This window comes from Callithrix jacchus, chromosome 1, assembly GCF_049354715.1.
Source record: "Callithrix jacchus isolate 240 chromosome 1, calJac240_pri, whole genome shotgun sequence".
Classification (NCBI taxonomy): domain Eukaryota; kingdom Metazoa; phylum Chordata; class Mammalia; order Primates; family Cebidae; genus Callithrix; species Callithrix jacchus.
This window is the reverse complement of record NC_133502.1, coordinates 202,955,475-202,979,863: the sequence shown is the minus strand read 5'-3', so window position 1 is coordinate 202,979,863 and position 24,389 is coordinate 202,955,475. Positions and strand designations below refer to the sequence as shown.

At 41.8% G+C, this 24,389-nt stretch overlaps 1 protein-coding gene across 7 annotated transcripts in view; it reads right to left on the bottom strand.

The window, feature by feature from the left end:
* The window catches only part of LOC118146826 (uncharacterized), a 184,554-nt gene that overhangs the window by 23,176 nt on the left and 136,989 nt on the right, over window positions 1-24,389 (bottom strand). For 3 of the 7 annotated variants that reach the window (XM_054240594.2, XM_078339160.1, XM_054240592.2), the window contains one exon: window positions 816-1,087. In XM_054240594.2, coding sequence (XP_054096569.1) covers window positions 816-1,016 — 201 coding nt within the window. In that variant the 5' untranslated portion in view covers window positions 1,017-1,087. Of the gene's footprint in view, window positions 1-815; window positions 1,088-9,625; window positions 9,646-20,261; window positions 20,360-24,389 lie in introns of all 7 variants that reach the window. The other 4 variants (XM_078339162.1, XM_078339163.1, XM_078339159.1 and 1 more) reach the window with 3 other exon arrangements.

Sequence of the window (24,389 nt, the reverse complement as noted above, 5' to 3'; positions counted from 1 at the left end):
ACCCCTTCTTCTGCCTATAACTCCTTTTCTACCTTCCTCCCTTGTCTTTCAAGACCCAGCCCAAGACTACAGTTCCCAGTCTCAGAATGGTGAATCCGAAGCCCAAGTTTTCATGGCTCATAAATAGAATCTGAGACTTCAATAGACTCGTTCTTTCTACTATCCCACTTTTAGTAAAGAAAGGAAAGAAACTCTTTGCTAGGTCAATAATCAACCTCAAATTTATCCTTTTGCTCTAATTCTCATTTCCAAATGGCAGGCTTTCTTACAGTGGAGCACACCCACCAGGCTGGCCAGGCTGGCAGCCCAATTCTGTAGGAGCCCTTGGCTGTGAATTTATACAGCAGCTGGAACTGTAAGGAGCTTCCCGAGGCTCCCCGAGAGAACTGGAGGGCCCCAGGCTCTTCCCACGGCATTCTTGATCATGTTCTCATTTCCTCCTCCAGAAACGTGGGGCTAAAATAAGCCCAGAAGCTGAGGAAGGGCTGAGTCAGACCCTCAGAGTGGAGCAATCACTGCGTGGCTGCTCCTTGTAAGAAACAACCCGTTTCGCCTGAGTTGTTTATTGCCAAGAGCTGTAAGTGAAAAATGAGCTCTCCTAAGACAAGGTGGGAGGAGGCTCCTCTTCCTGGAGATGGCACAATGCTTAACAGCTTGGAAATGTTCTGTGCCAGTATGAAAGGAGTGGCATACATCCCTTGGAGCAGAAAAGCCTGGTAACAAAGGGGAAGGAGCCTGGGCTGGAAGCCAAGTGGCATGAGGGTTCGTCTCAACTTCATTGCTTACCAGGGACATCAAATGAATGATACCCTTACCTCCTCAGTCTCCCTTTTCTCAGTTGCAAGATGAAAATGTAAGCCCAGATGATGTTCGAGTTTTTTTTCTGGGCCAGGCTTTCTTTCGGTTTGTCCAAGCAGCTCTCCAAATGTCAGGTCTCCAAACTCACTCTCAGGCCCTGAATGATGTGAGCTGTTAATGGTGGAGAAAGGAATTCCATTATGGCCTATGGGAGCCATTGCTTCATTGAGTCAGGTTCAGTCAGCACCCACTGATCAGGCACCTTTGCTGTCCAGCATCTGGGAAATGGCTGGGGATACAGAGGTGAAAAAGACAGGGTTGCTTCAGTAACTCACCTTCCAGCAGGTGAGAGTATCAGTAGAAAATGTGGACAAAACAAAAAGATGACCAACAACACAAACCGCTAAGCCCTGAACGAGTGATCTGGGCAGGTAGCTCAGAATGAGGAATGGTTCACAAGAGTCCAGGTGGGAGTGGGTTTCAGCTGGAAATTCAATTCTGTTACTGTTAGGTTGGTACAAAAGTAATTGCAGTTTTAGCCATTACTCTTTTTTCTTTTGAGACAGAGTCTCGGTCTGTTGCTCAGGCTAGAGTGGAGTCACTCGATCTTGGCTTACTGCAACCTCTGCCTCCCAGATTCAAGCAATTCTCCTGCCTCAGCCTCCCGAGTAGCTGGGATTACAGGCACCCACCACCACATCCAACTAATTTTTGTATGTTTTGGTAGAGTCTCGGTCTGTTGCTCAGGCTAGAGTGGAGTCACTCGATCTTGGCTTACTGCAACCTCTGCCTCCCAGATTCAAGCAATTCTCCTGCCTCAGCCTCCCGAGTAGCTGGGATTACAGGCGCCCACCACCACATCCAACTAATTTTTGTATGTTTTGGTAGAGACAGCATTTTGCCATGTTGTCCAGGCCGGTCTCAAACTCCTGACCTCAGGTGATCCACCTGCCTCAGCTTCCCAAAGTGCTGGGATTACAGGTGTGAGCCCCCGCACCCAGCCACGCCATTACTTTTCAAAAAAACTGCAATTACTTTTGCACCAACCAAACATATTTTTCCCATCTCAATAAAGTTTTATTGAGAAAGAGGTCGTAAGAAATGACTAGAGAGGCCAAAATTTACTTTTTTCAGATGATCTCACATTCTAATGTTCATGTAATTTTTCCCAGACAGCAAGAATAATTCAGGGTTGGTTTTCATCCCAATGTTTCCCCATGCTTGAGAGAAAAACCATTCACACACAGCGATGGGGGCAACTAAACTGAAAAAACTTCCAATGCAAGAGTAAGAGACTAAATCATTACTGAAGAGTTCAGGTCATATTTCGATGATACTCTCTCTCTCAGATTCACAGTCAGCACTTCCAAAATGTCTTTCAAACATTTAAAAAAATTATTAATGAAATTTGCATTTTAAGCCACAATTAAAGCAAATGTTAAGATTTAATGACATATTTTAATATTTCCAAATATCACACTGGGTGCAATGGCTTATGCCTTTAATCCCAGCACTTTGAGAGGCCAAGGCAGGCAGATTTGTTTGAGCTCAGAAGTTCGAAAGTAGAATGGGCAACATGGTGAAACCCCATCCCTACAAAAATTAACTGGGAGTGGTGGCATGCAACTGTAATCCCAGCTACTTGGGGGGCTTGAGGCAGACTTACTGGAGCCCAGGAGGTCGAGGTTTGCAGAGAGCCACATTCACACCACTGCACTCCAGCCTGGGTTACAGAGCAAGACTTGGTCTCAAAAAAAAAAAATCATTTAAAAGGCTATATTTAGTCAGGTGCAGTGGCTCATGCCTATAATTCCAACACTTGAGGAGACTGAAATGGGAGAATCACTTGAGGCTGGGAGTTTGAGACCAGCCTAAGCAACAAAACAATACCCTGTCTCTAAAAAAAATATATTTTTTAATTAGCTGGGCACAGTGGCACATACCAGTAGACCTAGCTACTAGGGAGGCTGAAGAGGAAGGATCACTTGAACCCAAGAGGTTAAGATTACGGTGAGTTATGATTATGCCACTGTACCCCAGAACGAGACCCTGTCTCTAAAATATTTTGAATATAGGCCTTAAAGGCTTCATTTAGTTTTATGATGTTCGCATTGGGATTTTTTTTGTTTGCCATCAACTTTTTAATTCAAAGCTTGAAAAATAAATTAAAATAATCAAAATGTAAGACATCATGCATACAGAAAATGAATAAAACAGAAGACTGAATAAAATGTACTACATTATATATTTATAAAGCAAACACTATATAGCTACCAGTCAGGTTCTATGGTTCTATAGATTCCCTCTATTTTCATCTAAATTCATCTAAATTATATGTATGCAATTCGTAACCGTAACTGTAATGAGCACATAAGGCACCTAGGGTGCTTCCTGCTATACACTCAGTACTCAGTAGATAGTCATCCTAACTTGTGAGTCACTGATTCATTCGAGAAACATCCACTGAGTATATATTATGTGCCAGCTTTGTATCAAGCACTGGAGAAAGAAAAATTACTAGACATAGTGCCCCATTCCAGCACCACAGGGGAGACAGACACATGTAACTGAAAGTGATTATAGCTCAAGTTGGTGGAGAGCTCTGCCCGGCGACCCTAGGGCATAGAGGAAGTTCATCTGCAAAAGGAGAAGGAGCAATGAGCACAAGTAATGACATACAAGTAATTGCCACCACAAGTAATGACATGAGCAAAGGCACAGAGACCTGGGTGAGCAGGCTCATCTTTGTGCACAGTGGGGCAGGCAGGATGGGGAGTTGGGGGATGGATCAGGAAAAAAGTTGGACTTTTTCTTTGGGAGCAGGGGAACTAGGAGAATCATGTAAGTACATCAAATCTATGGCAAAGATTTTTCTCACAGTGGGGTGGAAGTTTTGGGCTTGTGTAGAAATATGTACCTCCACATAATAATAATAATAATAATTACTATTATATTTATTAGCAATTATACTACTGCTGCTGAGCCTCCTGAGCATTGCACATGTCTTATGTCATTTATCACCACAAAAGTCCCCTGAGGTGTCTGCTGTTATTACTGAGAGGCAGTAGAATTTAATTATTATGAATGCATGCTCTGAAGCTAGGTTATTTGTATTAAGGTCCTGGCTCCACATTTAGGCAAGTAGCTTAACTTCCCTATGACCCAGTTTTCTTACCTTTAGAATGAGATAATAAAAGTGCCAAGTTGATGGGGTTGTCAAAAGGATTTAAGAAAATTCTACCTGTGAACTGTTTAACATCTGTCCAATACATTGTGTTTAATGAAGGTTGCCTCTTATTGACCCATTTCACAGAGAAGAAAACAGGCTTGGGGAGAGGAAGTCACATTTCAAAGGTCACATGGCCAGTAAGTTGAAGGTTTTGGATTCAAACCCAGGAAGTCTCAACACAGAGCCCCATCTCTTCACCATCTAAGAAGCCAGGTTAGGTTGCTAAAGTTGGGATTTTCTCTGGCAAACTTTTGACATGCTTAACTCTGTTTCAAAGACTTTCCTTTTTTTAAAATTAAAAAAAGAATGTTGGCTGGGGCTGGTGGCTCACACCTGTATCCCAGCATTTTGGGAGGCTGAGATGGGTGGATCACCTAAGGTCAGGAATTCAAGACCAGCCTGGCTAACATGGTGAAACCCCATTTCTACTAAAAATACAAAAAATTAACCAAGCATGAAGGTGTGTGCCTGTAGCACCTGTAACCCCAGCTGCTTGGGAGGCTGAGGCAGAAGAATCACTTGAACCTGGCAAACAGAGGTTGCAGTGAGCTGGGATCACACCATTGCACTCCAGCTTAGGCAACAACAGTGAAACTTGGTTTCAAAAAAACAAGTTAGCAGACAGGATCTGGCTATGTTGTCAAGGCAGGAGTAGATTGACTGTTCATAGGAATGATCATGGCACACCACAACCTGGAACTCCTAGACTCAAATGATCTTCCTGTCTTAGCCTCCTGACTAGCTGAGACTACAGGCATGCACCACCATGCCTGATTCAAGGACTTTCTTAAGTCATCCCCTGCCAAAATGTCCAGCCAGAAGGGGATGAGGAAATGTTAATCTATTTGGTTATTGCTACCCGAAGGAAACATTAATTAGTTAGTTAATGGATTTTATCAAACATTTATTCACTTACTGATATATGGTTTCAATGTTGTTGCCTCCAAATCTCATGTTGAAATGTGATCTCCAATGTTGGAGGTGGGGCCTAGTGGGATTGGGAGGTGTTTGATTCATGTGGGCAGATCTTTCATGAATGGCTTGGTGCCCTCCCTGCAATAATGAGTTCACTGGAGATCTGGTTGATTAAAGGAGACTGACACCTCCTCCTCTCCTTTTTGCGCCCACTCTTGTCATGTGACACCACCTGCACCACCTGCACCTTCTGCCATAATTGTAAGCTTCCTGAGGCCCTCACCAGAAGCATGCTTCTTGCACATTCTGTAGAACCATGAGCCAAATAAAGCTCTGTTCTCTGTAGATTACCCAGCTAATACTTTATGGTAATGCAAAGTGAACTAACACACTTACTCATCCCCTAAGGGTTCAGCATCAAATTTTGTCATTTCATGTAAATTATCTCAGATACTGTCCACCACCAAAAGTATCTGACTGTTCTCATTTTCAAAGTGGAGATATTGATGCTCAGAGGAGTTAAATAACATGTCCAAGGCCAGACAATTGCTGTTGACTTTCCAATGTCTACCCCACACCATCTGTAGGATGGGGCCTGATTAATGTGAGCTAGTCACAGAAATCATATCTCCATTTCCAGTGGGAGAATTCTGACCTAAGCCAATTAGTGCAGAGTATCGTGCAAGCTGTAGGGATTAGTTCAGAAATGAGCAAACATTTGAATAAAAAAGGTGCAAAGGGAAATTTTCTGGGGCTTCTGCAGATATTGTCCTCATTCTCTAGAGAAAGCATCAGCAGGAGAAAGTTGATCCTTTGAGATTGCTGTGTGTGGATTTGAGGTCTGGGGATGCTGTGGCCACCTCACAATCACCTTGTGTGTGACACTGGTGCTGGGGTGGCAATGGCCAGGAGAATCACAGAGACCACTGGATAAAGCCAATCCTGAAGCTTCCGGCTCTGTGGGCCAACAGATGTCCTTATTGTTCCAACAGTCTGAGTAAGAATTTCTGCACAGCTCACAAAGCGTGGAACTTGGTTCCAAGTGCAAGCCTAAACTGGGGCTACTCTCCAATTCGTGCCTTCTGACCATGCCCGGCTGCAGACAAGGTTCTTCTATTCAAGTTGTTTATCATTTGGCAGGAGGTTTTTGGCATTCTGCTATAGTGGCAATTTGGTCATCATGAGTCACAATGCCAAGCTGATGGTGGTTTGAGTCATTGTTTTTCTGTTGGTCTATTTCTTTCATAATAAATATGTATTGCTTAGATAATAAAAACAGCAAAGGGAAAAATTTCATGTGAGGCAGAGCTAAACAAAAAATCTCTGCTTTTAGGAGGTTTATGTAAAGATCAAGCTGTATCATGTGTGTTTAGCATGGTTTAAAGAATCCTAAACTGGGTGAGGCCCAAGACAGATAAAAGACACTGAGCCTTTTATCACACCACTAGGCACAGGTGACTTTTGATACCTCTCAATTAATTAGGAGAAGCTTGTTGTAGTTATTCTCAAACCTCGCTAATTTACCCAAGTGAATGGGTGAAGGCTGGGTTGAGAAGAGATGGGAGAGGTGGTAAGAATCCTCTGAAGCCCATTTCTGGAACCTTGGTTTCTCAGGATCCCTGCTTCCTTGGTGGGTGTCCTTTCTGCTCTCCTGCAAGTGTCCCTTCTGAGCCTCTGACTCCCTAGAACTGGCCCCAGCTAACCCTTTGTTGCTAAGGATGTATCATCTTGCTGGGCTTTACCAAGTGCATTAATAAAACAGCTTCTATAATTATAGCCACACAAAGATAGGCAAGGAAAAAGCCCCAATGTGGAAAGCAGAAACCCAGTCTTCAGCTGGAGCCCAACTCCTGACCCTCCCACCCCCAAAGGCATAGGCTGAGGTTCCTTTCCACTCACTGATTGGATTAATTTCAGTCTCATTGACAATTCCCTCCTCCAGCCTCACTTACCTGTTGTTTCTAATCTCAAAAAATGTCATGGCAACAAAGATCAGAGGAAAGATCTCAGTGTCTGGAGTCAGAAAGACATATGCATTTGCATCCCAACTCTGCCTCTTGCTAGAACTCTGATTTTGAGCAGGTTGCTTGAGGTCATCTCCCTCATCTGTAGGTTATGATGAATTAAATGATGTAAAAGAAACCATACAAATGCATGAAATTACTGAGGAATTTATGTACTTTTGGAGGAATTATGAGTTAGGGAAGCAAGAGGGATGCCTTTATTTTCTCCCAGGGGTGAGAATGGAAGGCAAGGAAAAGTATTATAGCTGAAGGAACAGACAGTGTAAGGCCTGGAGACAAATAAAGTTCAATGTAGCTGGAATGGAGAATATGGGAAATAAATTAAGGTTGGAGAGCTGAGGGTAATCTACATAGTTCAAAGCCGTATAAGGACTTAACACATTATCCTAAGAGAAGGGAGGAGTCATTGAAGGGTTTTAAGCAAGGGAAGAGCTTGACATGTGTTTTTAAAACTTTACTGTGCCTGTGTAGAGCATAGATTGCAGGGGGTCAAGGCTGGAGATGGCAGCCCAGTTAGAAGGCTGATGAACCAGTCCAGAGGATGGGTGGTGGCCTGAACCAGAGAGACAAAAGTGGGATCAAGAAAAGTAAACGGCTGTGCCACTTGCTATGGCTTCAAGGAAGTTACTTAACTTCACTGAGTTAAGTCTCAGGATTTTTTCCCATTGTTTATGGAGGACAGTAATAGTATCCGCATCCTAGAATTTTCAGGGAATTAAATGAGAGAATACATATAGAGCACATAGCACAGCATCTGCCACATCATAAGCACTGACAAGGTGGAAGCAACCATTGCTGGAAGTGGAAGTCATGTTGGCAAATATCACAGGGTGCATTCAGGGCATGCTGCTTAAATGAATGAAATAAGTGAATAGACAGTGCGTGTAAGAAAATGTCCTTTTCAAGACTGAAATCTTGTTTAAAAGGTATAAATAGTACTGGTGAGAAAGGACATAGAGAGTTGGGGGAGGGGAGTTGTCTAAAGAGGTCAATGTGCTCTCTTCGTGAGCTCTTCTGAGAGTTAGGGCACAAAGAGAATGTGTCCAAATGGTGAACAGGTGGGGCAGGCAGGCTGGAATCCCTTTGAAGAGGGTCAGGAAACAAAAGGCTGTAAGCAGCACAGATGTGTGAAAAAGCTATTTTTAGTTTGGTACAAGAAGCCTACAGAAGTAAAACCCCTAACCCTAGTCCTCTTTGCCTCTGTCATCTCTACCAGAAAAATCAATCATCATGTCAGGAGGGCAGGTGTTAAAATTGGTCAGAGGAAATAAAAATCCAAAAGAGATGAAGATATAGTTAGAGAATGTCATGCTCTATTAAATGCATTCAAGTCTCATTGCTCAGACAAATGACATGTGAGGGTTCAACTCAAAATATGAATGTTTTGTTGTTTTTGCAGGTTTTAAAGGAATATATACTCATTTTTAAGACTAAAACTATCAATAGAAACTATTTTGAGCACCAATTATATGGCAGGAAGTAGGCCTAGAGCTTTGTATATATTTATGTCATTTAATTATCACCCAAACTTATTGTATATGTATAATACCTTACCCATTCTACAACTAATGAGCCCAAGACCAAGAGAGCATAAGTGACTTTCCCAGAGTCACACAGCTAGTTCTATGACTTGCTCATTTGGACAAGTTACTTAATCTCCCTAAGCCTCGGTTCAACTCCTACAGAGGATAATGGCCTAACTGGCTTGGCTGACTCGAGTTTCCAATCCTCTCTCCCAGTAGACTGAAGTGTGCTTGGACATTAGAACCACACTCTCATTCAAAACCTTCTTTTATATATATATATTTTTTATTGCATTTTAGGTTTTGGGGTACATGTGAAGAACATGCAAGATTGTTGCATGGCTACATATATGGCAATGTGGTTTGCTGCCTTCCTCCCCATCACCTATATCTGGCATCTCTCCCCATGTTATCCCTCCCCAACTCCCCACCTCCACTGTCCCTCCCCTAGTTCCCCCCCCATAGACCCCAGTGTGTGATGCTCCCCTCCCTTTTTTTTCTTTTTTTTTACAACTTAATAACTTTATGTCTTCAGGCCAGTCACATAGCCATGTGCCTCAGCTCCTTTTCTGCAAACTGGGGACCTTAATAGTGACAATGGGCTGTTGCAAGGATTAAATTAGCTAATACAGGCTAAATGCTGAGAATAGTACCTGCTCTCTCATAGCTAATAGCTGATATTAATATAAGTGGTAGCAGTAGTATTTCTATTCTGTTTTGTTAGGACAACATAACTTATTCCAGCAAGGTTCATTAGAAGAAAAAGAATGGACTTTCAAGGGCAGGCAGATCTCTTCTGAGAATTCAAGGAGTTCACAACTGTGAAACACTCAGAATAGTGCCTGGAAAATAGTCAGGCTTATGTCCATGTTTAGTCATTATTGTCTATAAATTCCACAACACAAGCTCTTAACTTCTATTTGCTACTTATTCACACTACATTATCATACCTAAAACAATCTCATCATCCAGAGACAGATATTGTTAATAGTTTCATGTATGTCTTTATTTTTGAAGAGACTACATAAATGTGTTTATATGCCATGTTTATGTTTAACTGAGTTAAACACAGTGGGTGCGAACTCTGGCATTGGCAGATAGTAGATCTGTGGCCTTAGGGAAGTAACTTCACTTACCTGAATCATAGTTTCTTTATCTGCAAAACAAAGATAATAATCATATTTTCTTATCTGCAAAATGAGGATAATAATTTCATAGTGGTAGTGAGGACAAAATATAGCATTTTAAGGCACTTAGAACAGAACCTTGTCACATAGGCTTGAAAAAGAATTAGTAATTTAAGATAGATGTTCGACACAATGGCTGGAGTCATCCTTATAAATCAAATTGTGTTACTTTTCTGATTAAACTATGAAATTTTCTTATTGTGTTTGGAATTAAATTCATATGCCTTAACTTGGTCTATGTGAAGGGTTTTGCTAGCCTAAAAATGTTATTTTATTTTCTACTTAGTTCAGAACTGATGAGATATAGATGAATGTATGGTGTGTATGGTTTAAATTTGTGGCATAGAACTAAATTGTATGCCTCCCCAGCCAAATTAATATGCAGAAGCTCTGACCCCCCCACCAACATGACCATATTTGGAGGTAGGGGCTTTAAAGAGCCCAAAAATATTCCAGTTGCAGTCCCAGCATATGGAGACATAAGAAGTGGGGGACATGAATTATCCTACTAAGAATCTACAAGGCCACGAAGGAGGAACCCTAATTCAGTATGACTGGTGTCCTTCTAAAGAAGAGAAAAGGCTGGGTCCAGAGGCTCACACTTGTAATCTCAACACTTTGGGAGGCTGAGGTGGGCACACAAGGTCAGGAGATTGAGACCATCCTGGCCAACATGGTGTAAACCCATCTCTACTAAAAATACAAAAAAATTAGCTGGGCATGGTGGCCCACACCTGTAGTCCCAGCTACTCAAGGCTGAGACAGGAGAATTGCTCGAACCCAGGAGGCTGAGGTTGCAGTGAGCCGAGATTCTGCCACTGCACTCCAGCTTGATGATGAAGGGAGACTCCATCTCAAAAAAAAAAAAAAAAAAAAAAAGGAAGGAGAGTTACCAGGAAAATGCCTAGCGGCCTTTCAAAGTCTCACATCTACTGAAGTTCAAATATCTTCTTGCTGTTTCCAAAGGAGCAGTGATTCTCTTTCTCTCTCCCTCTATCAGTCATCTATCTACCTAGTTATCTTCCTACTTACCTATCTAATTTAGGTCTTCCAAAACTTGTGTAAATCCTCACACTGGCAGACTCTAGTTTTCAGAGATTCTGGGATATGGGGCTCACAGTCACAGGTTTCTGGCCCTTATGATACATGGAAAGATCATGGAAGGGAGGATGACATTGAGTTGCTAACACAGTCTGGTGCAGATTCTCAGAGTAAAGGATGCTGGACAAACACCGCATATGCTACCTTGAGTCAGATATTGCGAATACTTCTCTCACATTATTAACTTTTTTTTTTAACACGTAAGCGTTCTAAGGAAGCTTAATCTGTTTGAGCAGTTTAGGGGGTCTTGGAGATATTGAGGAGATTAGGGAGGATCAAGATAAAGAAAGAGAAAGAAAAAATGGATAGAGAAAGAAAATGGAAGTCATAAACTCTAGGTTGGTGAACTTGGCGGAAACTCTAACATCAAAAAGATGGTACATGAGGACTTGGAAAATAAAACTACTCACAAAAAGGCATCAGACATTTACAAAGAACAAATTGTACCCCAAATTACCTTATTTATTTGTTTGTTTATATATGAATGACTGAGGGGATTACTGAACACATCGAGCATGTGGATTCTCATGAAGCATTTACCAAAATCTCATTAGGTCTTTGTGAACAAATGGCAAAATACAGGAGATACAGGTGGCACTACTGCTAAGTGGAATCATAACTGAACGACTGGATCCTGAGAATGTAACTAATGGACACATGACAGCCTGGAAAAAATGGTCTCATTAAGGAGTCCTGTTTGCTTTTGTCCCGTTCAACATTTTTATCATTATTTCCTTTGAGACTAGTGACGGCTCTCTAATCAAATCTGAGGATGCACCACAGCAGAGAGAAAGGATAAATAAATTGTATAATAAAATTAGGATTCAGTAAACTATCAATAGGCTGGCATGACGGGCAGAAGGAACAAGTTGAATTGTACTAGAAATAAATCTAGAACATTTCTTCTGAAACTCAAACAGTATAATGAGGGGAAATGAAAAAATTTAACAAATTTTAAAAAAAGGAGGGCTAAGGCGGTGCGCAGTGCTGACAGCTGAGTCAGCTCACAGCCTCCCAGCCCCCTTAAAAATATAAATAAATAGTAAAAAAATAATAATGAGGGGAAGTGAGGGGGGTGGCTTAAGAGCAGACTCTGAAAAAAGACTGAGGTCTTGTTTTTATTGTAAGTCACCTTAGACTCTTGGATCATATGGAACTGTCAAAATACTAACATGACACTTTGGGTTGCATTTACAGTATTGCGTTGAATAGAATAATGCCAGGCACATATACATGCTCAACAGATACTACGTAAAATAATGAATGAATTAAGGTGTCTTCTGGAATATTATGTTTGATGCAGGGCAGGTTCTTGGCTTCACTAAGGAAAGGATTCGAGAGAGAGCCAGCGATGGAAGAAAGCGGCTTTACTGAGGCTGCAGCAGTGTTATAGCTCTTGGTGACTGCTCCTTGCAGAGCAGGGCGAGCCCATAGGCAGTGCAACAAGAGTATCGGCATATGGGTGGTTTGCCATCATATTTATACCCACTTCAATGACATGCTAATTAAAGGGCAGGCTATTCAGAAATAGCTAGAAAAGGAGTGGCGACTTCAGGTTGTTGCCATGGCACTGATGGGAGTTTCTTACACCGCTGATCAGTGAGAACATCTGGAGGTGCTTCCGGTGCCTCTCCCCAGTTTCTGTCAGTCTGCAATCTGGTCTGGAGGTGAGTCCTATCTGCTCTCTACCTCATTCCCCACTTAGAGATCAGAATTTCTCTTTAATCTTAAGAGGGTTGCAGAAAGGCGGAGGTCCACCTTTTGTAAACGCTTCCTGCTGATTTATGGGCATAGGCCCTGCCTGGCATTGGAGAAGTAAAAATTTCTGGATACCTGATCTAAGAGGCTCAAAGGCAGGATGTTTTTATTCTTTGGGTCGGAAGACAGGATAGCTTGGAAGCCTTGTGCCAGCATTGTCCTCACATGGGACTGCTGTAACCTGGAAGACACAAACTTTACTAAGATTTTTGCTTCCTGCTGTCTCTCTTGCTGCTTGCTATCCCTTGCCATCTCTGTCTCACCAGCCATTATCTCTCACCATTGCCTCATCAATCACTGACTACCATCTTCTCTTTAGTCCTGGCTGACTCAGGAAAGAACTCAAGAGCAAGGCTGGTTGTGGTGGCTCACACCTGTAATCCCAGCCCTTTGAGAGGCTGAGGCAGAAGGATCACTTGAGCCTAGGAGTTCAAGACCAGCCTGGGCCACATAGCAAGACCCTGTCCCTACTTAAAAAAAGAATTCAAGAGCAAGCTGGTGATGAAAGAAAGCAGCTTTATTAGAGTGGCAGTGAGGTCACGTCAGTGTAACTGCTCCTGTGGAACAAAGCCAGCACATAGGTAGTGCACCGAGTAACAACATATGGGTGGTTCGAGGTCATATTTGTATCTACTTCTAATGACATGCTAATTAAGAGGGGGGTCATTCAGAAATAGCTGGACAATGAATGATAACTCTCTGGGTATTGCCATGGGAGGTAGTAGCTTCAGGCTTCTCCAGACATCAGTAAACTGTAGGAGTGCTGGTGGGAGTGTCTTATGGGGATGGGCAGCGAGGGCAACTGGAGGTGCTCTCAGCACCTCTTCCTGGTTTCTGCCAGTCTTCCATCTGGTCTGGAAATGAGTCCTGCCTGCCTCCTACCTCACGTGGAGTTACTCAGGCATTCATTTAACAAATATTTTTTGAGAAGTATGCTCAGAATTTGATTAGGTGCTGGGTACACATAAAAGAAAAAAATAGACAAAATCTCTACCATGAAGGAATGGAAATACTTATTGAGCAGCCTACAGGTATCATGCACTGTACTGAGGCTGTGAAGATGAGTGCAGGTCCTGCCTTCAAATTCTTGTTAAAGAAACAGATATATACAAACAGTCACAACCCAGGAATTTTACACGCCGTTACTAGAAAGAGGAAGGGTTCCAAGAGATGGGTACCATGAACTCATTATAGAGGGCATCTGGGAAAGACCTGCAAAGCATACCAGTATCACCTTGTTTGTAGGTTTATGAATGGGACATATGCAGGTTGCTTTTTGTGCATGTGATGAAGAGGTATTTGATCATAATCAGGACCCACCTTTACAAATGTGTTCAGAGCAAGGCAACTAGAATTGTGAGTAAGCCTGAAATTTGTATCACAGAAGAATACAAAATTTTGATTTTTTTTTTTTGAGAAAGAGTATCCCTCTGTCACCAGGCTGGAGTGCAATGGTGCAATTTTTGGCTCACTGCAACCTCCACCTCCTGAGTTCAAGTGATTCTCATGCCTTAGCCTCCCGAGTAGCTGGGATTACAGGCATGTGCCACCACACCCAGCTAATTTTTGTATTTTTAGTAGAGACAGGGTTTCACCAGGTTAGCCACGAAGGTCTTGATCTGACCTCGTGATCTGTCACCTCAGCCTCCTAAAGTGCTGGGATTACAGGTGTGAGTCATTGCACCCAGCCTATTTCTTTTTTTAGTACACTTTATTTTATTTAGTCATCTCGGCTGGAGTGCAGTGACACAGTCTCGACTTGCTGCAGCTTCTGCTTCCTGGGTTCAAGCAATTCTCATGCTTCAGCCTCCCAAGTAGCTGGGAGCACAGGCACCTGTCATCATGCCCTGCTAATTTTTGTATTTTTAGTAGAGATGCGGTTTCACCATGTTGGTCAGGCTGGTTTCCAACTCCTGACTTCAGTGATTTCTGGACTCACCCCCGCAAAGTGCTGGGATTATAGGGGTGAACCATGGCAGCTGGCCGGAATTTGGATTATTTCTAGAACCTTGAGATGAGAAATCCTGGAGGTGGGGTTTGCTTGATGGGCACACAATATATGAAGAGCTATTATATAAAATAAAGAATGGTAATGTACTATTTGGCTGCAAAGGATGGCTTTAGTACACAACTGGAAATTTCAGGGAACACACTTAGGGCTAAATATGACCTAAATGTTAGGGCTAAATATTAGATGAGGAAAATCTTTCTAACAGAGCAGTTTTATCAGTGGAAGGATATATTTGTGAAGCAGGACTTTCCCTGTGGTGGAAGGCATTCAAACCAAAGTTGGAGAGGCCCTTTCTAACGCAATGAAGAGTCAGTTGCTGATTTGTGTTTTGGACTAAATGGCCACTGAGATCACATTTAGCCCTGAAATTCTTATATTTTATAAACTTGTATATGCTGGACTTAAAACTTTTTATCATGCATTGCTATTTTGCTTTGTGTATATAAATCAATGCTTGCTTAATTCCAATGTGAACTTCCCCAGAGCCTGAAAAAAAGACTAGGTGGTGTATTGAAGAGATCATGGATTTGAAATCTGTTCTACTTCCAAAAAGCTGTGTTTCTTATGGGCAGGCTCTTCACTTTCTCTGCAATTCCACTTTCACATCTATAAAATGTATGTAGTAAAACTTATTCTGTTGCATTGCTATGGGGCAAGATATCATGTGTGGGTAAATCACCTTGAACAGAGTGACACACAACATGGATTCACATTTAATGGAAATTATATTTGCTTCAGTTCATTCTCATATGCTGCCACCCCATTGGCACCTCATGCTGTGGAATGCACAGATCAGTTCTGTCCCCAAAGACATTGGAAGACAAAGGCCAAATGCTGGTTGCAATACTGTGGCCCAAGCCAGAGAATCCACGATGGCTGATTCTTCCCCCAAAGGCAGGGGGATTCTGCTCTGTATTTTGTTCTTTCAGAGCTCTCTCTCCTTCTTTACACTATTCCTTCCTGGGGTTTTCAGTGTTCTTCACTTTAGGTCCTGATGCTGCTTGTGTCTGGGTCAGTGGTTTCTGAGCACCCTCTAGAGACAATGTACATTATGAACAGCATATACAATTCTCTTTGTGGGGGTGAAATTCAGTGGGAGTGTCTTCCAAACTAATATGTGATACATTGGGAGGTTTTTAAGTGACAGCATCCGTTACCCGCTGTAACACAGAGGCACTTTCCTCAACATTGGATTAAGCATTGTGTGTTTGCCTATTAAATCAACTTTAAAGGTAAATTCTGGGAATAAAGATCTTATTTTTCCTTAAGCATTCTCATAGTTTTTGGGGATTTGACCTATGGCTCAACCACTGTACTGCTTCTAGTTTTCTAACATTGTCAAGGGAAAAGCAGATCTACGTGAAGTGCACAGCGAATTTTATCCTCATAATGTTTTATTTTGTATAATTGCAGATAACGTCCTGGGAAAGAGTGAGGAGTAAGTACCATAAAGTACCATAAAGTAACTGACTTTGTGAGGGACCAACTTGCCGCTTGAGTGTATAGAAACCTGATTCTGGGATCCTGCTGGGAAGGAGGATTGGGGGTCTCCTGAGAAATAGTGATTTTGCCAGTATGGAACTCTGCCCAGAGAGGCTGTAAGAAGGTTTGTTAACTCAGAGCAAAGACCAGGGAATCATGTGTGAGGCAGCATGGCTTCAGCTGGAGGAAGAGTGGGTGAGTCATTCTTTCTAATGACTCATCCTGATATTTTTGTTTCTAAAGGCTGGATTCTGGGGAGCATCTTCAACATGAAAGAGGACGATCCCCAAGGTAGGGAACTACTTTCCAGGTAGGACCTGACAAGGAAAAGGTTTTTTTAAGAGCCTTCAGGTTATCCCTGCTGCTTGAGGGGCTGAAGAAGAAGGTAAGAAATTAGAAAGAAAATGAAAATATGTGTGAGGTTTGGTTTGTTCTTTTCAAAGTTTGTTGTCATAAAGGAAAGAACTGTCTCTATGGGCTATGAGGGTGCTGTGTTCATTAGAGATGATCTTTGCAGTACACCTGCTCTTTTCTGCCCAGGGAAACATCAAAACCTTTGGTTTGAATTAATCAGCACTCCTTGGTATTGTGCACAAGGGATGTAGGGCTGGGCATTGAGCATCATTTGTAATGAAAGGAAGGAATCTGTGGGACACATCTCTGTCACAGGCAGTTACTTGAACTTAGAGAAAAAGTTCTTCTGCTGTGCCAAGGGGAAATTGATAATCACCCTCTGAACTTTTAAGACTTGTTACGGCATGTTCATGTTTCTGTTCTCACTGTGGGTTTAAAGGGATCTCCCGGGGTGGATGGCAGAGTGAATATTCACTCTGGGCTCACTGGTACATCTCCAGCCTTGTGGGAAGGCAGGGGAGAAGTTTAACCTTGAGCACATTTGCAGCCTCCACTCCACACCCCTAACACAGATTCTGAGATGACACTTCTTTATCTTCAGTTCTCTAATTTTTCTGGAAACCAAGAGTTTCTTCCCACAGAAGATGGCATTACACTATTTCCTGTCTTCAAAAATTAGGCTTCAGTTGTTCTCTAAGTTAATATTCGTAACTTAAGTTCTAGACCTTTTATTCACAGATTGTTAAAAATTATGCAGGAAACTCCATATGATAAAATGTGCTGATATCACCTAATTCTGTCCATGCTGTGGATGACATTTTTATCTTTGGAGGATCCTCATTTCACATAATAAGATACAAAACTAAGTGGGCACCCTCGATCCAGTCTGGGGCACTTCATTAAAGAACTGAGTTTGATGCTGTCTATTATTTAATTTTCTTCATGAGAACTCTGAACCACCTAACCATTGCCAGCACCCTCTTTTGAGACCCTTGGGGTCCAGCAGAGAACATCTGAGAGGGTGAGATGGCACACGTGAAGACATCCCTGGTTCCTCCCTGAGATTTTCCTGCTACCATTAATTATCTTTTTCCTTAAGGTAACTGCTCTGACTTCTAATGACTTGTTTAGACTTCTCTAGGTTTGGACTATTATACATAAAATAAATCAATATGTATTTCTTGGTGTCTGGCTTTTTTGCTCACATTATGATTTTGAAATTCATTCATGTTCTTAAGTGTAACTGTAGGTCTTTCATTTCCGTGTTGCATACTATTCCACTGTAGTCACATATTGTAGTTTATTTACTCTACTGTGGGTTGACATAAGATTTTTTAAAAAATAATTATGCCTATGACAAGTAATGGTGCTTTGAGTATTTTTGTCAATGGCTTTGGAATACTGACACTCGTTTCTGTGAAGTAGATTTTTAGAAGGGAACATATATTTTATTGTCATGAATAGTGCCAAATATTTTTCAAAATGGTGATGTTAATTCATTCTCCTATAGCAGCATATATGAGTAGACATTACCCAAATCCTTGTGAACTCTTAGTTTTATCTGTCCCTAAAAATTCCATCACTGTGGTTAGTCTTTCATTTGTATAGCATCTTATTTAAAAATTTTGACTAAAAGTTTTGTTTTAATTTAATGATACAGGCCAATAGGTTTGTGTACACCTATCTCACCACAGCATGCAAGTAGTCATTGACCAAAACGTCCTTATGCCACATATGACTTTACTTAATAAACAGCTGCTTAAGTTATTAAAATGAAAAGGATAATTGACACACATCTGAGTCTTGGATAGTATATGGGCACTTCTCTGTGTTGCCTCCTTGAAGCATCGCAATCACTTTGAGGCATAGTTTGGTTATATTCATTACACAGATGAGGAATGTGTGTCTCAGTTAAGTAAATTATTCATGAGACACACCAAGAGCTGGATCTCTCTAACACCAAAGGCTAATCTATAAACTAACATGCTGCACTGCCTGTAATGGCGAAGTAGATTTGCCGTAAAGTGAAGTTTGCTTCCACAGCTGGGCATGTGAGCTTAGCGGGGTTCGTGTTACCCATTGATTTATGGGTTTGAAATTGGTCTTGCAGAAACCCAGATGGAGAAGCTTTTGACTGAGGGAGTGAAAAATGACTGAAAGGATAGATGAATGCATTTGAAGGATTATGCTTCCATAGAGCATGTTGTTGAGCCTCTTGGAATAAACACAGATACAATCAAACAGAATCACCCAGCATAACTCTGTGGGTGCCCATTCTATCCTATCCAATGAACCTCTGTTCTTTTCCATTGGTCTACATCTCTGTTTTGGTACCAGTACCATGCTGTTTTGATGGAGAGAAACAGAACCTTGTGCAAACAATCCACAACACGACATACCCCTCATAAAGTTTTGTTTCTGTGTTGCAGGTAGTACATGTGTTCCCACTGAAGCATGGCTCTAGTAAGTATTCTGGAATTACTGTAGAGAAAAAAAAACTGGATGCCAAGAAAGGTGTGGCATCCTTGCTGGTTTCAATGTGAAGAGCCACCCTGATTTGGGGATTGTGATAGGAATAAGCATACTGAAATTGTTTTTTAAAAACCTGAATTCCCCAGGGAAAAATCATGGCCAAATTTTGAGGTAGCAGCTATGCTCCCTTTTGGGTGGTACTGAGTTGGGTCCTTGAGGATTGGTGGTGTCTTGTGTGAGGCTGCATCATGTGATGTGAATGTGTGTGTTTCTGTGAAGGTGAGGCTGTGTTTTCTCAGAAGAGATTTCCCATTTACACAGCCCAATTGCCAGTGTCCACTTCTAAAAAGTAAAATCCACCCCCGCTCTACTCTGTACAGTGACTCCTCCACCCTCACCAGAGACATCCCTGGGTCTGGCTTATTAACCTCACTGCTCAGATGGAGAACATGAAGGGCCAAGGAGTGGCCCCAGCTCCCAAGTTTCTGAATGAAAAAGTGAAAACCTGAACCCAGGAGTGTGAGCCGGTGCTGACACTGGCAGCTACTGAAAGGCACTTAGTCATGGGGTGTTCGCTGCCACACAGGGAGTCCAGCATTCATGTATAAGCCCTAAAGCACTGAGCCTAAGAGGTTACAGGCACTGCCCATCATTATAAAGTGGCCTCCATGGTCACACAACCCAGGGCGGTTACAGGCACATCTCCCCACACACTGGCATAGTCATGTGTCAAAAGCACAAAGATCCCCGGGTGTTTGGGTCAGCTCACAGATCCCTTTTTTTTTTTAAGTTTTAAGTTCAGGGGTACATGTGCAGGATGAGCAGGTTTGTTACATATGTAAACGTGTGTCATGAGGGTTTGTTGTACAGATTATTCCATCATCCACATATTAAGCCTAATATCAGTAATTTTTCCTGATCCTCCCTCCCTCTCCTCCCACCTTCCACCCTCCAGTAGGTCCCAAGCTCACAAATTCTAAGAGGAGTGGGGGACCACACAGGTCAGGGCGGCCCACCTCAGTTGTGAAGTTAATTTGCTCAGCAACTGGCCAAAGCCTATAAGGATCAGTGATGTATTTTAGTAGATTTAGTAATATTATCTTCCCAGGCCCTAAAATGCTCAAACCCGGCCAGCTGAAAATGGTGAGGAGAGGGACAGGTAGGAAATCTATGCAGCACTTTTTATAAGCCTGGTTTCCATCCCCTTGTGGCAACTCTCTTGTGCATGCGGGTTAAAGACCCTTAGTCTCAACCCAATCCTCCTCCATGAGGATCCCTCTCACTATTTGCTGGCTAGCGCAGCGTAAGGCCACCAGCCCAAGGGAAACAAAATGTTGCTTTAAAACAAGTGGGCAAAAGCCCATCTCCACTAAAATACAAAAATTAGCCGAGCATGGTGGCACATACCTGCAATCCCCACTACTAGGAAGGCTGAGGCATGAGGATCGCTTGACTCTGGGAGGCAGAGGTTGCAGTGAGCCAAGATCGTGCTACTGCACTCCAACCTAGGCAATAGAGAGAGACTCAGTCTCAAAAACAAATAGGAAAACCTTTAGCCCTTTTCAAGCTCAGTTGTGCTCAGTAATCAAAAAGAATACTTGAACTTAAACACAGGACAAGGGTTATGGGTGTACACACATGATGACTTCAGCCATTTCTCCGTTTGCCACCTGATTACGCATTAGAATGGCATCTTTACTGACCAGAAAGCCAGTATCATAGGTGGTAGAGGAGGCACTCTTGGACTTGAGACAAGAATATTGTTGTGTAGGAATGTCATCAATTGTGTTAAAATTATTCTCCATGGGCTAGAGAGCACATAGCATGGCGTTTAGAATGAGATAGCTTTGATCAGCTGCGAGGTCTCAACACTTACCAGCTGTGTCACATTGGATAAAGTGCTTCATCATTCTGAGACTTTGTTCTTTGTTGTTTGTTTGTTGTGAGATGGAGTTTTGCTCTTGTCACCCAAACTGGAGTGCAATGGCGCAATGTTGGCTCACTGCAACCTCCTCCTCCTGGGTTCAAGTGATTCTCCTGCCTCAATCACTGGAGTCCTGGGATTACAGGCATCTGTTACTCCACCCAGCTAATTTTCTTTATTTTTAGTAGAGATGGGGTTTCACCATGTTGGCCAGGCTGGTCTCGAACTCCTGACCTCAGGTGATCCACCTGCCTCGGCCGCCCAAAGTGCTGGGATTACAAGCGTGAGCCACCGTGACTGTCCAAGACTCAGTTTTTCAGGGAAAAATAACTACATCCTTTGTAAGCTTGCTAGCAGGTTTAAGTGTAATAATGTGTGGGAATGAGTTTGCACCATAACTAACATGTAGTAACAGCTTAATTAATGTGTGATTTTGCCCCACCACAACCTCCACCTCCCAGGTTCAAGCAATTGTCTTGCCGTAGCCTCCCAAGTAGCTGGGATTACAGGCATGCACCACCACGCCTGGGTAATTTTTGTATTTTTCGTAGAGATGGGCATCCACCATGCCCAGCCTACTATCGATATATTTGCTGTGATTGAGTAACTGTTCAGTCATTAAACCAGTTTTAAAATCATGTGTGTATCTTGTAATTATCTTCTCACATCTGTCTTGTCTTTTTGTTCTCTGAAGACATTTTTTTACAGTAGAATACTTGGTTTTATAAAGTCTGTGTTATCAATATTTTCATGAGTTGGCATTTGATGTTGTTTGTTAAAACTCAACACCAAACCCAATGTCGTATAGATTTTCTTTTATATTTTTTATAGTTTTGCATTTCAAATTACAGTCTATGGACTATTTTGAGTAGGTTTTTGGTTTTATTTTGTGTATATATGTATTTCATTCTAAATGGCTTCCAAAGACTTCCATAACCATTTTTGGGAAGGATATGGCTACAGTGGGCTTCATTTTCGTTTGAATTTCCAAAATTATTACACTGAATAAACTGAATATTGAATTTTATAGTTATTTCAGGACAGCCAGGCAGGGGTGCACGTCCGACGAGAAAGTGAGCAAGAGTCTGTGCTTAGCTCTGGCGTCACCAGAGGGCGCGCGTACCCACCCCTGACCAACTTCCCTCTGAGGTGCCAGAAGCTGCGAAGAGCTTTGACTTCCTCAGGGCGGCATGAAGGTCAGGGCAACTAAGTGCTATTCATTGTGAGTAAAAGGCTTCCTTTCCACAGCCCTGAGTGCAAAGAGAGTCTTTTTTTTTTTTTTTTTTTTTTTTTGAGAAGAGAGTCTTTGGAGTACTCAGCAAAGGAAGAAATTCATCTAGAAAAATGAAATCCCCAAATTCCATCCTTACAACTACACCCTGATATCATTGTCAACGTCCCAGACACAGTGGCTGCTAAGATAAATTCTCCCAGTGGCCTCTAATACAATAATCACACCATGCCCTAACATTACTGTGATATCCATACGTGCCCTAACACCAATATAATACCCACACCATACACCAACGCTCATCTATTATCCACACTGTTGCTTCTAATACTAATGTAATACTATCTGCATGGTGACCTAATGCTAATGTAATATCTGCCCTGTTCTCCAACACCAATATAATATGTACGCCATGCCCTAACACTAACATCCACCCCGCTCTGTAACACTAATGTATCCACACAGTAGCCTCTAATACTAATAAAAATAGTATCTAAGTGGAGTCTGCTGACATTGAGGCTTTTTAAGGGTTCACAGCTTTGGATGAAGCGTAGCCTCTATAGTGGATTTTGGTGATGTCTCTGCTTTTCTGCCATAGCATTGATATGGTTGTTTTAAAAAGTAATTTCCTTTTTAATAATGTCATACTTCTAGGAAACTTGCAGTAGCAGTGCAAAATTTAACCTGTTTCTTTTCTTAGAGTCCTCAGCAGTTATTGCTCTACCAGATTTGCAGTGTCCCACAAAATACTCTGGTATATTTTACCCAAAGCGTGGACACTCTCCTAGGTTACCACCACATAACCCCTAGATCAGGAAATCAGCACAGTTCCTGCGTGATAATTCAGTTTACAAACTCATTTCACTTTTACCTCCTGCCCCACCTGGGAGTATAATGTGTTTTTTCATTCTGATTCAGTTTTCCTGACACTCTTCCCAAGACTTTCCCGCATATTTATGATCTTGACACATTTAAAGAGCATACAAGTTTTTGTTGGGACACCTGTTTTCAGGTCTTTGGGGTATATACCTAGGAGTGGAACCACTGAGTCATACACTAAATCTATTTGTAACTGTTTGAAGAAACACCAAATTATTTGACACATATGCTGCACCATTTCATATTGTCCTGAGCGGTGTTTAATAGTTCAGGTTTCTGCACATCTTTGTCAACACTATTTTTTTAGCATAACTGTTCTAGTGTGAGTTAAGGGGTATCTCTTTATGGTTTTAATTATGACTAATGATGTTAAACATCTTTCAAGTGCTTGCTGTTGAAGAGTGTATTCAAGTTCTTCATTAGTTTTTAGATTGGATTGTCTTTGTTGTTGAGTTGTAAAAATTATTTATACATTCTGGATAACAGACACTTATGAAGAATCTACTGTGCAGAGTTTTTCTTCCATTCTGTGGGTTACTGGAACATAATAAGTGTTTATGTGTGGTCTCTACCCCAGTGTCCTGAGGCAGAGCGCTAAGCCTTTGTAATGTATGTAATATCACTGTGATATTAGGAGAAATGTCTTTCTAGGATATTATGAATAATATTACAGGATGTCAACCAAGTTTGATATGAGGAGTAATATCTCCCTAGGATGTTACAGGTAATATCAACGGATGTGCACACATGGTGCACTCCCACTGTGATATTAGGAGTGTCATCTCTTCCTAGGATATTGCCACTAACATCACAGAGTGTACACACATGCTGTACAGCCACTTTGATATTACAAGTAATATGTCTCCCTAAGGTATTATGAATGATATCACAGGGAGTACCCAAATACTGTACATATACTTTGATATTATGAGTAATGTCACATGCTGAATATTACGAATAATATCACAAAGTGTTCCAACATACTCTACACCGGCTATGATATTAGGAGTAATATCTCTTTAAAATATAAACCCATGTCAACCCGACGGTGGTATTAGGAGTAATATCTCTTTAAAATGTACACCCACATCAACCACCTGCCATATGGTGAGTAATATCACCCGGGTTCCCCCTGAATATTACGAACCATTTCACAGAGGAGTGGCCATACCCATGACTTGTAGCATCTCTCTGTAAGATATTATGAATAATATCACAAGGTGTACACAAATACTTTACAAATACTTTGATATTATGAGTAATAACATATGCTGAATACTACAAACAACATCAAAAAGTGTTCAAACATACTCTACAACAACTAAGATATTAGGAGTAATATCTCTTTAAAATATACACCCACGCCAGAGAGCAAGCCTATGCCAGAGGGCGAGTAGCAGCACCCCGGACCCTCACCTGCTGGTGGCTATGAACCCTCTGGCTAGGGGGCTGTGGTCTCTCCATACAGTCAAACATTATTCAGCCTTAAAAAGGAAGGAAA